The sequence below is a fragment of the Lactuca sativa genome, chromosome 5, assembly GCF_002870075.4.
Source record: "Lactuca sativa cultivar Salinas chromosome 5, Lsat_Salinas_v11, whole genome shotgun sequence".
Classification (NCBI taxonomy): domain Eukaryota; kingdom Viridiplantae; phylum Streptophyta; class Magnoliopsida; order Asterales; family Asteraceae; genus Lactuca; species Lactuca sativa.
This window is the reverse complement of record NC_056627.2, coordinates 299215763-299228713: the sequence shown is the minus strand read 5'-3', so window position 1 is coordinate 299228713 and position 12951 is coordinate 299215763. Positions and strand designations below refer to the sequence as shown.

The window sequence follows — 12951 nt, the reverse complement described above, 5'->3', positions numbered from 1 at the left end:
TATTCTAATCAAGGTCGGCCTTTTGTCCGACAAAAAGAGAACTAAGAATCGAACATATATAACATGTGTAAGGTTGATAATGTAGCTCTCAAACTATGAAAGTATATATTCTTTGATTAATTCACAATGTATAAGAACCCTCTATATATTTGAACAAGACAAGGGTAAGAGTTGTTTGATACATCTAAATGAACACCGAACAAATCAAAATTGTTGGAATTGTCTTTGAAAGGTTAGGCAATCTTACATTCTCTTAACCATTAATAGGTTGAAACCATTCAATTTAGAATTCAACGCAATACTAAACAGCTACTAAGTATATAAAGCTAATCACAATCCTATAACGATATTGCAAGGTTTTGAAATCACGATATGAGATTTGAAGGGATCGGCTATTAGAGGGAACACTTCATTAAAATATGGCATTTTCAGGGAAAGAGAACTTTGTCGAGAAAAACATGATCGAATGTTATATAAAGAGCTTGCCCCGTTTTTTTCTTTGCTAGTTTGCGAATAAGAAGTTCGTGAAGCGGTATCGTTAAAGCTTTTGATGATTTAACTTAAAGTATTCATGAATCATATGTGAAATCATTTTGTGTCATGAAAATTTAATTAACTTGCCAATTCGTGAAGCTTTTTTCGTTAGTTTAATAAATATTTTAGGAAAATATCAGATAAACTTTCAATATTTTGGATCAGTTTACGGTTTAATCCTAACGTTTATTTTTTGAACAAAAAAGTCTCAATTATTTTATATTTTGCTCAGATTAACGAAACAATTGTTATTTTTTCAATAGGAAATGATGGATTATCATATAAAATTAGATAATCGAGACTTTTCTGTTCAAAAAACAAATGTTTAGATTAAACTACAAACTGACACAAAATATTAGGACTTTATGGAGATTTCCCGATATTTTATGATAAGGTTGTAAAACATTGCTATCTTCCATGTTTGATTATTTTAGGCTGATGGGTGTGAGAAGAAGAATGGTTTGGCAAGAGTGAGGTGGAGGGTGACCTGGAGCTCGGCAACTCGAGGAACACCATTCCTCACCTCGACATGCCGAGGTTTTCTGTGGAACTCGGTGACTCTTCACCGAGTCTCTCTCTTTGGCAACCGAAGAAGATGGCATGGAAGGGGGTGGTGGTCTCGGCAGTCTCGGGACATGGAAGGGGGTGGTGGTCTCGACAGTCTCGGCACCACTCCGAGAAGAGTTAGTGATTAACTCTAGATTTATTGCATAAAAGTTGATTACCAGAATGCTTAATTTGACTTGATTAATAGATCTTTAAGTTAGTTTCGAATTTAATGCAAATGAAGACACCTACTTATCACAATTATAATATACCCCATGACTTGACATGTCTTCATTTATGGAGGTGTCATTTGCTTTCATACCTCGCTCGTCTTCTACCGGCTTCCGCCATTATTAAATTCAGTTTTCACTCTGTTTCATTTTCATCACATTTTAAAAATCCCTGATCCATTACTGTTCTCACTGCTTGACGTTTAATGCACCTCTGTTTCGGCCATTATTTGTTGAATTACAACTTCTATTGCATCGTAATTCCTCAGAGATTTGGTTCCCGATTTCCAACAATCCGGTGACCAGAAGAGTTAAGAGTCATGTCGGAGAACGGAGACGGGCTGGATTACCTCCGAATTCCGTTCGAGAAGATCAAGTTTGGTAAGAAGCTCGAGGGTCACGGCTATGGAAGTGTGTTCGAAGGAGAATTTGGAGATCGACGAGTAGCGTTGAAGCAGTTGAACATCACGAACCTCGGTAACATTAAACCCAAGCTATTAGGTGAGATTTTAACGATTTCTCAATTCCGGCAACATCCAAATCTCGTTGCTCTTCTCGGTTTCTGTGACGAAAGGAGCAATGAGATCATTCTCGTTTACGAGTATGTCGCAAATGGAAATCTAGCTGACAAGATGAGAAAACGTCTGAATACGATCCAGCGCTTCGAGATCTGTCTCGGTGCTGCTCGTGGACTGGATTATTTGCATACCGGCGTAAACTCCACCACACCTGGAATCGTTCACGGTCATGTTAAGCTTTCGAAAATCCTGTTGAATTCTGATTCAAATTCATCAAAATTTGAAGCAAAGGTTTCGAGTTTTGGATTATCCAAAATCGTGCCTGGAAAAGCTCAGAAGGATCCGGAGGATGAAGTCAACGAGAAGCCGACGAAGGAATCTGACGTCTACTCTTTCGGTGTGCTGTTGCTTGAAGTGCTGTGTGGTGTATCGGAATTGGTGGATACCGATGATTATCAGGAACGCCATGTCTCCGAATTGGTCCCGAAGAGACTTGAACAAGATAAATTACGCAAAATCGTGCACTTCGATATCAGAAGAGAAATCAAAACGGAGGCGTTGGAAACTTACGCGAAAATCGCGTGCCAGTGTGTAATGGAAAACCCTGAAACACGTCCAACCATGACTCGGGTTGTTGAAGAACTCGAAAAAGCGTTGAGATTACAGGTAAATTCTGTACAATTGTCGACCCAATTTGAGTATTTGACTGTTTGTCGACGTATTATTTAGTATTTACTTTTGAGCTTTTGATGCAGGGAGGAGAGGTCACCTATGTTCAAATTCTTGTTAGCGAAAACATCAACGACGTAGCAGATGAAACAGTCGTAGATGATGGTCAGAAAGAGGATGGCGATGATGAGACGATGGATTCAAAAACACTTGACGAAGAACCCCAGGAGGCGGAGACTGTGGCGGTTGTAGAAGATGCTAAGGAGGTGATCTCCGATGTCGCCGGAGAAGATAAAGCGGATGAGATTAGCAAAGTTGACAATTCTTCAGAATCTACCAATGAGAAGAAATTAGACGACGATATTACTGTGGTGAGTTGTTTTTCTTTTAACCTTTTTTTTTTTTTTTTTTTTAATTCTAACATATAATAATGCTTATATAATACAGGTTAAAGCTACAATAATTATTGTAAAAATTATATTCAATAAATACCACGTTATATACATTATCACACATTAATTATTTACCATAATAAATACAAAGAGTTACATACATCATCACATATTAATTATTTACCATAATAAACATAACATTATGATTAAACGTTTCTAACTTTCTATAGATTAGTTTAACTTAAACAAAGACTTACATTTTACTCCTCTTCTAAAAAAGAACCTTTTAAAATGTAATCATTGTTTTGACTTACATTATCAAGATTTTTTTTTTTAATATATTGTTGATACATATGCACATGTGCTAATTTCTTTCACACATATATACTTTTTTTCTTTCACATATATATATTTTATATTTTTTTCTAGAAGTATTTTTCAGTATTTAAAATTTTTGCTTTTTGTACATAATAAACTAAAACCCATTTATATATTATGGGCCATACTGTTTCAAATCAAATATAACATTTCATTATATACCTAAACTGCAAGTCGTCCGAACAATCTTTTGGACCAGACATGACGAATTAATATTTTGTAATCAATATTAAAAGTTACCAAAACTTTGCCATTTAAAACAAATTATTATAATTATAATATGATACTTTAAAAATGGAAATCGTAGCATATAACCTTCTTGTGAAAGACTGGTCCATGTCACACAACATATTTTTACCTAAAAATAGTATGAAACGTGTTTTTTTAATTTTTTTATTTGATAATTTTTAAGTTCATTTATCTATTATTATTGTCTTTTTTTATTATTTATTTATCTAAAATTTTATTTTGGTATGGTTTTCTTTAGGATTGCAGTTTAAAAAATTACTATTATATTAGTAAAACACTTTTCCGTAATTTATAACAAAATTTATAGTTATTTATAAATCATTGGATACACAAGCACTATTCACATGGTTACACAAAACAACTACAAATAGAATTACCCTAAATTATTTTGATGTATAAATGGATAATAATCAAATCTATAAATTATTCGATTTTAATAGATTATTAAATTATTGACTGTTTAGAATGAAGTTTGTTATGATGTGTCAAAATTGTATTGGTGTTTTTTTTTTCTGAAACAATGGTTTGATGCAGCAAGAACGGAGCTTCGATGCTTCACTTCTAAATGGCGACAATGGTGAGAGTTTAGCCGACAATACTCATATCGAAGACGCTGAAAAGGAGAGTAGCAACACTGTAATTCAGAACACCAATGATCGAGAAACCACAGAAGAAATTACCGACGATTTAAGCTCCAAAGAGGAATCAAACATCACCGAAGACGATAACAAAAACTTAGTCCAAATTGGAGACGATCAAGAGGAGATTACCAACACTGCGATTGCGAGCATCAATGAGCCAGAAACCGCAGAAGAAATCACAGACGATTTAAACTCCAAAGAGATATCGAACGTCACCACAGAAATCGAAGATGATAACCAAAGCAAAACTCAAAGTGAAGATGCTCCAGAAACCACAGAAGAAATCACAAACGGATCCAAGTCTGAAGAGGAATCGAACTCTGGAAATCCGGAATCAGACAATAGGTCATGGAACGAGGTTGGAGACGGGCTGGATGACCTTCGAATTCCATTCCAGAAGATCAAATTTGGAAAGAGAATCGACATTGATGGTTACGGAAGCATGTTCGAAGGAGAATATGACAATCAACAAGTCGCATTAAAACAATTAAACATCACAAACCTCGGCAACATTAAACCCAAGCTTCTATCAGAAATTCTAAACGTAGCTCGTTTCCAAAACCACCCAAATCTCGTCGCGCTTATCGGCTTTTGCGACGAAAAAAACAACGAAATTACAATCGTGTACGAATACATCTCCGGTGGGAATCTAGCGGATAATTTAAGTAAACATCTCACTACGATCCAGCGACTCGAGATCTGCCTCGGTGCTGCTCGCGGAGTCGACTATTTGCACAGCGGTCTAAACCCTACGCCTGGTATAATCCACGGTGACATCAAACTTTCGAAAATTTTGTTGAAATTGGATTCAATTTCATCAAAATTCGTAGCTAAAGTTTCAAGTTTTGGGTTGTCGAAACTTCTGCCTGGAAAATCTCAGAGGATTCTGGATCCTGAAGGTAAGACGAAGGAATCTGACGTGTATTCATTCGGTGTTTTATTGCTTGAAGTTTTATGCGGGGTGCCGGAGCTAGTGGATACCGATGATTATCAAGAACGACATGTTACTGAATTGGTTCCCAAGAGGCTCGAACAAAATATGTTACGCAAGATTGTGCATTTTGATATTAGGGATGAAATAAAACCAGAGGCATTGGAAACTTATGCCAAAATTGCATGCCACTGCGTAGTAGAAAACCCTGAAGAACGACCAACCATGGCTCAAGTTGTTGAGGAACTTGAAAAAGCGTTAATATTACAGGTAAATTTCACGCTAAACAAAATATTAAACGATTTGTTTGATAATTTATGTGTATAGATGGTGTTCATGATTTGAGCTTTAAGCAGGGTGGGGGAATAACCGACATTGAAGTTCCTGGTAGCAGCAATGGCAATGGTCTACATGACGAAAATGTTGATGAAGATGACAATGGTGAGACGATGGACTTGAATACAGAGGTGGAAGAATCCAAGGTGATTGAAGAGAGTGTTGATGACGTCACTATGGTGAGTTCATCTTAAATTACAATATTTAATAATTTCAATATTTTTTTTTCCCATTCAAAAGTTCAATTAGATAATTAAGAACTATACATTGTATTGTAGATGCTCTACCTCTTACTCTAATACATGTCAAAACACAAATACTATACAACACTTTATGTTCAATAGATGATTTAGAAACATGGATTAATGCAGGAAGTGGAGAGTTTTCCTGTTGATGATGTACCCGACATAACCCATGTAGAAGAGGCTAAAAAGGAGAGTAATGAACTCTTGGTTGATCCTGAGAGCACAGAAGAAACCATAACTGATGTACAATCGAATGAGGAATCAAACATCATTTTGGAAAAAGAACTTGAAAATGAAAGCCAGATCCCGCTCATATCTTTAGAATCCAACAATGGTGACATCGAGAAAGCTGAACAAGAGAATGAAAACACACTTCCAACAAACACCCATGAACACGAAACCAAAGAAGAAGAAATCATAGATGATAAGATCACACCCATGGAGATTACTACGGTGAGTTCATCTTAGCATACCCTAATCATATAACAAAAACAAATTTATTTAAAAAACATTTTGGCAAACTTAACTGGACGCAGGAAGTACATAACTCCGTAGAAAATGGTAATAGCAAAATTAAGTTACATGGCACCAAGAAGGAACCCGAGCCAATCATCGCCACAAGAGAAATAAATTTCAATGATTTTGACACCACCAACTTAATACCCATCACAAAACCCCAAGAATCTGAAACCAAGAGAAGCAGTAGTAGTACTAGTACAAGCTCCGAGTCTAGCAATGGCGAAGGCACCGCTCCCTCAGATTCTTTACTGCAAAAAAATCCCCCCAACGGTAACACCACGGTAAGAAAATCTTCTAACCGCTCTTTCCAACTGTCTGTCTTTCCAAGACAGGACATACAAACAGTTTCTGTCTGTAGTTAAGCGTGCTTAGGCAAAAATGGTATCAGGTTGAATGACTCCTTACAAGTCCTCATGTGTTTGGTTTTTTCTTTTACTTCTAATACAGAAGAAAACATCATATGGCTCAAGAAACTGTTGTTCCTGCTCATGGTGGAACCTCATCTCCAACAGGTTCACTCTCGTCCTCGTTCTCGTTGTGTGCTTACTTATGACTCGAGCTGCTTCAGGATCGAGAATTGTGTGAACAAATTCTCGATTTCTGATTTCTACTTTATAGTCTTACTATGTTACAGAGTTGCTTCGTGCGGAGGTCAATTTTGGAATAAATCAAAATCATGTTGTGCGTGTATCGGAGGGCAATTTTCTAGCAAACATGACTAAGGTATATGGTTATCAGTTATCACATTTACATCTTCATCTTCGTATAAATTTTGTGTCATGCTGTTTAGCTAATACGTTATTTATTTTACAGAACCTTGTGCTCCCTGTATCTTCTGTACATGATGGATCATTGTTGTTTTTACTGTTTTCTTATATGTTTTGAAATTGAGAGAGAAATATAACCTATGATTGTTTTATCAGTTGTACACTATTGATTGTTGTGTGTACAGTTTAAGTTGTTCTGAACATGAGAGAGTAATATATCCACGGATCTTTTATTATTTGTACACAGCTTGTGGATTAACTTGACGAAAAGGGTATTATTGTCATTTACCAGATGTCAAAGTCTCACGGTCCACGGACAAAAGCCGTGACATAAGCTTGTTAGCAATGGACATTAAATTCATGTAAATTACCAGTTTGCCCATATCTCCTTCGTCACACTCTTCAATAAACCAAAAAAAAAAAAAGACATTCTACAAAATCAATATAACAAGCGTTTAATAGCAGAAATAAACACACTTTTTACTTTCAACCATGTTGTATAATCCACACTAAACTAACTAACAACCAACGATATAAAAAACAAACTAGAAAATAAATTTCATGACATACAAAACATAATCGAAACACACACAAACACACTATATACAACTACATTTCAGAAGCATTATTTACCTCAGTTGATTTTTCATGATCCAAGTCTTGCTGATGATTTTCTTCTACAGGCTGCACCACTTTTTGTTTCCTTTTCTCCTTGAGAACAACTTGTCTAGGCATAACTTCTAATAAAAACGAACCACCATTCCATACAGTCGCCGAAACTTTAAGCATTTGAAAAGCAAGATGCAATTCATATGACAAAAAGATAGGCACAGTAAGAGCCATCGTTGCCACCGTAAAAAGCGCTTGCAGTAAAATATACATAAACATACGGTTTTGGTCCCCAAGCAAACCACTTAACCTCCACCACAAGTTGTTCGCTTTCTGTGCCTTTTTCGAAAGCTCCCTATAATAATCATACCAGATACCAAATCAAAATCATGTATCTTAAATATAACAATATTGTAAGATATATGTGGAGTCCAAGATTGTCTCTCCAAAAGAGCCCTTATGGAGAAACTCCAACACACTTACACAACTGTGTTGCACTAATGTGGGATACACTAACAGTAATGACACTGACCTGTAAGAGGTCATGACTTCAGGGTCCCTTAACAACCTCTGACGACGAAGGACATTAACTATCAGAAAGTACAATGCCTGCCAGAGACTGTAGGCAATTAAGGGGACAGTAAACAGCCATGTCCACAGGAATGATTTGTTTCCGACATAAGGCCATGAAGCTCTCATTGCAGTTCCTTCAGGATGCATAGCTTCAAAAAAAGCCGGGTCCCACCATCGGATAGTAAAAAACACCACCCCTATAAAAAAAATAAAAAAAGGTAATAACTTAATGACTTTCATCATGGTTTTACGTTGACCCAGAATTTATTGGGACGGTATGTAATAAGTAACAACTCACCTGGTAAAAGATGTATAAGGACGCTTACGAGTTTGTCCACAGAACTAAACACTAAGCTACATCGCCATACGATCAATGCCCATGCTAGTGGGCCCTACAAAAATAGGGATTATTAAGATGATAATGATGAATGGGTTTATTATCGAAAGAAAATGAAAATAAAAGGAATATAATATAGTTACCTCCGCAAATGAGAAGCAAACCATGAAAAGTTTTTCATTTTTGGGATAAAATAAAAGCATGATCAAGAATATGGTGTTGGCATAATAGCAGAAATCCTGCATAACATATTAAGTACATTTAATTTTTGGTATATTATAAATAATGGGAAATTAAAGATTTAGTATGAATGTACTTTGGTTGTTGGAATTTACCAGAAGGTAATAATGCCATTTTTTATATCGATAGTAAATCCATCGAAGTGGAACAAAGGTGACATAGATCAAACAGTAGACGTATCGGATATCTTGTGGCCCTAAAACAAACAAAATATCAATGGATTTAACGACAAATCATCATCAATATTACATTTTAATTTCCAAAAACTAAATTGAAAGCACATCCATATTACATATTACTCACTTGCACCCAATATAAAGCAAAACCCCCCGAAGCCAAAGACACCCATAAAATGAGTAACCTACAATAAACACATCCAAGACTAATGTTAATAATCCCATGATAATATGAAAAAGTAAAAGACCTAACATTAGTCAAACTTTGAGTTCTGATAATAGCTATGAAGCTTCAAAATGCATATATTCGTATAAATTTTGTAACGAATTGAATAAAGTATGTTTCGTGTTTGTGCTACTTACAAGTTACAAGAGAGCTTATGTAGTTTATTACTCACAGTTTGATTAAAGTTTAATGATGTATATTAGTTTTGAACTTGATAATCAACCAATTTACATCATAAAGCAATTCTATCGACTAACTCTTTAATAGAATCAATGTATCTATCAATCCATACAACACAATATATATTTACCTTAGTGATAAAACTTTCATGTTCTTCAGCCTGTTGAGCGATCTTAACAGCTTGTTTTGACAAGATCTCCTTCGTTTTTTCTTTCGTTTGAGCAACTTTCTAAACAACCAAACAAATTCCCAATTCAAAACTTCGAAATACTGAGTAAACAATCAACAAAAAATAAACAAAATCGAACTCGAAATCATACCCTGGATCGATCTTTTAACCTCTGCTTCACTCCTTGAAACCGATGCCCATTCGATTGATAATCATCCGCCTCTTCAGTGCTCGACATGTTTTCTTTCGTTCTTTGTTTTGAAGTCTTATTATTATGATTGTACTCTTTTAAATCCTTTTCAGCTTTTGATTGAGAAGTGTCTGGAGAGATCGAATAATAATAGATAAAAGAAATGGGCGGTGGGGTTGGGATTTGAGAAGAACGAAGGCGGTGGTGACGCTTGCTTTGAATAAAAGGTATGCTTCTCACTAGGTTATTGATTACAATAAGACTTCAATTTTTCCGATTGTTTGCTAATCGATTGTGTGATTAAAAGGGGTTTGAGGATAATCAGAAATGGGTATCGTTTTGATTGAAGAGGTTTATGTCTTTTTGTAGTTTGCTTAATTTGAAACTGTGGACACGTAAAGACCTTGTCATCACAGAATTTTGCTTGCTCAACTTATCCTACCTTAATTTTTAATTTAAATAATGTAGACTTTTCTATTTACAGGATGTGTTTTTTTCATTTTGAGTACACATTTTATTATTTAAATACAAAAGTTAGAATATATTTGTTATCTTATGAGTTATGACAAAAAATTATTTGCCACAATTTATAAAGCTACTATTTTGTGTTCAAATATGTATATAAATTAGAAAAATGTCTTAGAGAACAAATTTTTTGTATGGTATAACACCATTCAATTTCTTTTCTTTTTATTATTTATTATAACATTTAACTTGTTAAAGTGATAAAAAACACAATATTGATATTGGGATTAATAGGTTATAGGTTGGTACTGATTTGATACTTTTTAATTTGTTTTTTCTTAATATGTGTTGATGTGGTAATTAGTTTACACATATCTTAAAATCTTCTTGTTATAATAAAACAGTAGTTCTTAGAGACACATGTCCAAAAAATAGTCATCTTCTAATTTCAATTCTCGTTCAACCTATCGTCTACGGCGTCTACCTCTATGTCTCCAAAATTATTTTCGTTTATTTTGATAGTGTGTTACTTAAAACCAACAATAATCTCTAATATATTATCAAAAATCACAATAAATCAATATACAAATCATATCCAAACTTGAATTTGGTTGACTAGGACTTCATCTACTTCATATATACCTTAAACGTAAAAAGCAATACAAATCATATCCAAACTTGAATTTGGTTTATTTTTATAGTGTTCCTTAAAACCAACAATTATCTCTGCACCCCATTTCTCTTGACTCTTCTCCACGATTCATAGTCGGTGACCATGCCATCATCGGTCAGCGGATTCGGACCTCCGAAACGTAGACCATATCAGGTTGTAGTTATAATTGTTGGATTAGTGTCTAAGGCTATAACTATATTTGGTAAATACTTGACTAGATTGTGCATGGTCCTTTTGGGTTGCCTTCACCATAGCAACTTGACAAGGTGATTTATATAGAGAGAAGAGATATTGTTATTAATGTATTATAAGAATAATATGTTAAAAGAATAATACTATTATTTAATTAATATAAATCATAAATTGATTAGGAATTAATTTGGTGACTTAAAGAGATTAATTGAATAAAGGGGCATAAACTGTCAAATGTGTGATAGTTGTATATTGGGCTAAGGATCTTTATGGATTAAGGGGTGGACGATTTTAGGGATATGGATCTCCTAGAAATCGTCCAAGGCTTATCTAGGATGATCTTTGGATTGCTTTGAGGCTAAGTTATCCAATTAGGGTTTAAGGTGAAACCCTAGGAGCTCACAGTATAAATAGACCCTTAGGGTTCAAGAAATCGGCCACTCCATGTTTGAGGAGACCCTAGAGCCGATTTCTCACCTCACTTCTTCTCTTAAATCATCTTCTTGCTAGTTGGTGTTTGTAAGCCATTAGAGGAGTGACATTTGTGACTCTAAGCTCCAAGAAGAAGAAGGTTTTCAAGCAAGTAACTCAAGGTATTATTCTAGATCTGTTTTCATATGTTTTGATTGTTAGTTTACATTAGATCTAGCCATGAAAGTCTTGGATATATTGCATGTTCAATTAGTGAAACCTAGATCCAAGCTATAGGGTTGTATGTGCATATAGGAAAGTTCTTATGTCTAAAACTCATCAATAATTTCAATCTTGATTCTATTTTTCTAACATAAAAATAAACGCATAATCTTATCTTGCTTCAAAGTTTGCATGTTTTATTATTGGAGAAATTTGAGCATCTTGGGTTCCTCATGTACTTTGGTGAAAAAGGATTTGAGAGACTTCCCTTGAACCAAAACGCACATTTTTTTTTGGCAAATTCATATCTCGATATCCCCAGCTACTCTTATTTCTGCATCTCAATTTCATGATTGGATTTTATGCCAGTATATATGGATGCTCTGATTAATATGTAAAACAAGCATCTAAATTCAATTTATGTATTCTCCAAATATATTTAACTTATGTCAGTCAAACAAAGTCAGGAAAGCATTAACGAGAGTAGTAATTATGATATAGGAGGACGATAGGTCAGGAGATCGGGAAAGAGTGATTATCCGACATCAATGAGGTGAGTCTTCTCACTATACGTTACCTAGAGTGATATTATGTTGACCAGAGGGTCTTATGTGCTAGTATGAGATTATGTGTTATGTGATATATGTATGTTGTATGATTTTATAGACCAGACCGGAGGGTCCAACAATACAGACCGGACCGGAGGGTCCAACGATACAGACCAGGCCAGAGGGCCCAACGAGCTATGACCGGACCAGAGGGTCCAACGAGCCACGGGACTGGAGGGTTCCGCTGAGACACAACAACCGGAGGGTCGTGCTATAGCCTCGAGTGGCGTATGTGTTGTATGCGGTATTTTGGGGAAGTCACTAAGCATTTATGCTTACAGTTGTTGTGTTATGTGTTTCAGGTACTAACGAGGACCGTGGGAAGGCGTCGGCGTGAACCGTACACACAGAGTGGATATTTGTTTATGATCTTGGGAATATGTTTGAGTAATAACAATGGTGAAATACTCTTTTGAGAATGTTTTTTTAAATGTAATTTGGTTGTTGAAAAATGAAAATTTTGTTTTGAAAACTACGTTGTTACAAGTTGGTATCAGAGCCTTGGTTTGAGGGACTCGGATGCACCTTCAGGCGTATCTGAACTCAAACTGAGGATTTGAGAAATTTTCAACAATAAAAAACTAAATTTTCTAAAAAGAGTGAGAGGTTTAGAGACAACCAGAGCAGAGCAGTGTGTACGGACAGCCAACGCCCGAACGATGGATCCCCAAAATACCCTTACATTATGTGCTATGAGATATGTTATTTTATATTATGCATGCAAG

The 12951-nt window shown here is 35.2% G+C and overlaps 2 protein-coding genes across 3 annotated transcripts; one reads left to right on the top strand and one right to left on the bottom strand.

The window, feature by feature from the left end:
• Window positions 1-1390: 1390 nt before the first annotated feature.
• Window positions 1391-7197, top strand: LOC111892523 (uncharacterized). 2 transcript variants are annotated; one of them, XM_023888571.3, is made up of 9 exons: window positions 1391-2494; window positions 2584-2868; window positions 4051-5358; window positions 5445-5603; window positions 5796-6122; window positions 6206-6469; window positions 6636-6700; window positions 6823-6911; window positions 7002-7197. In XM_023888571.3, exons 1-8 carry the CDS (start codon window positions 1631-1633, stop codon window positions 6908-6910), a joined length of 3360 nt encoding a protein of 1119 aa, XP_023744339.1. In that variant the 5' UTR covers window positions 1391-1630; the 3' UTR covers window position 6911; window positions 7002-7197. The 2 variants fall into 2 exon arrangements, 1 of the variants encoding a protein (XP_023744339.1); XR_002850571.3 differs by having other exon boundaries at window positions 1392-2494; window positions 6807-6911.
• Window positions 7198-7409: 212 nt separating this feature from the next.
• LOC111892524 (glycerophosphocholine acyltransferase 1) lies at window positions 7410-10046 on the bottom strand. The gene is made up of 8 exons (XM_023888572.3): window positions 9617-10046; window positions 9427-9525; window positions 9018-9075; window positions 8810-8910; window positions 8618-8713; window positions 8436-8529; window positions 8097-8334; window positions 7410-7919 (listed from the first exon to the last, which is right to left on the bottom strand). The coding sequence occupies exons 1-8, from the start codon at window positions 9701-9703 to the stop codon at window positions 7565-7567; spliced, it is 1128 nt and encodes a 375-aa protein (XP_023744340.1). The 5' UTR covers window positions 9704-10046; the 3' UTR covers window positions 7410-7564.
• Window positions 10047-12951: the final 2905 nt, after the last annotated feature.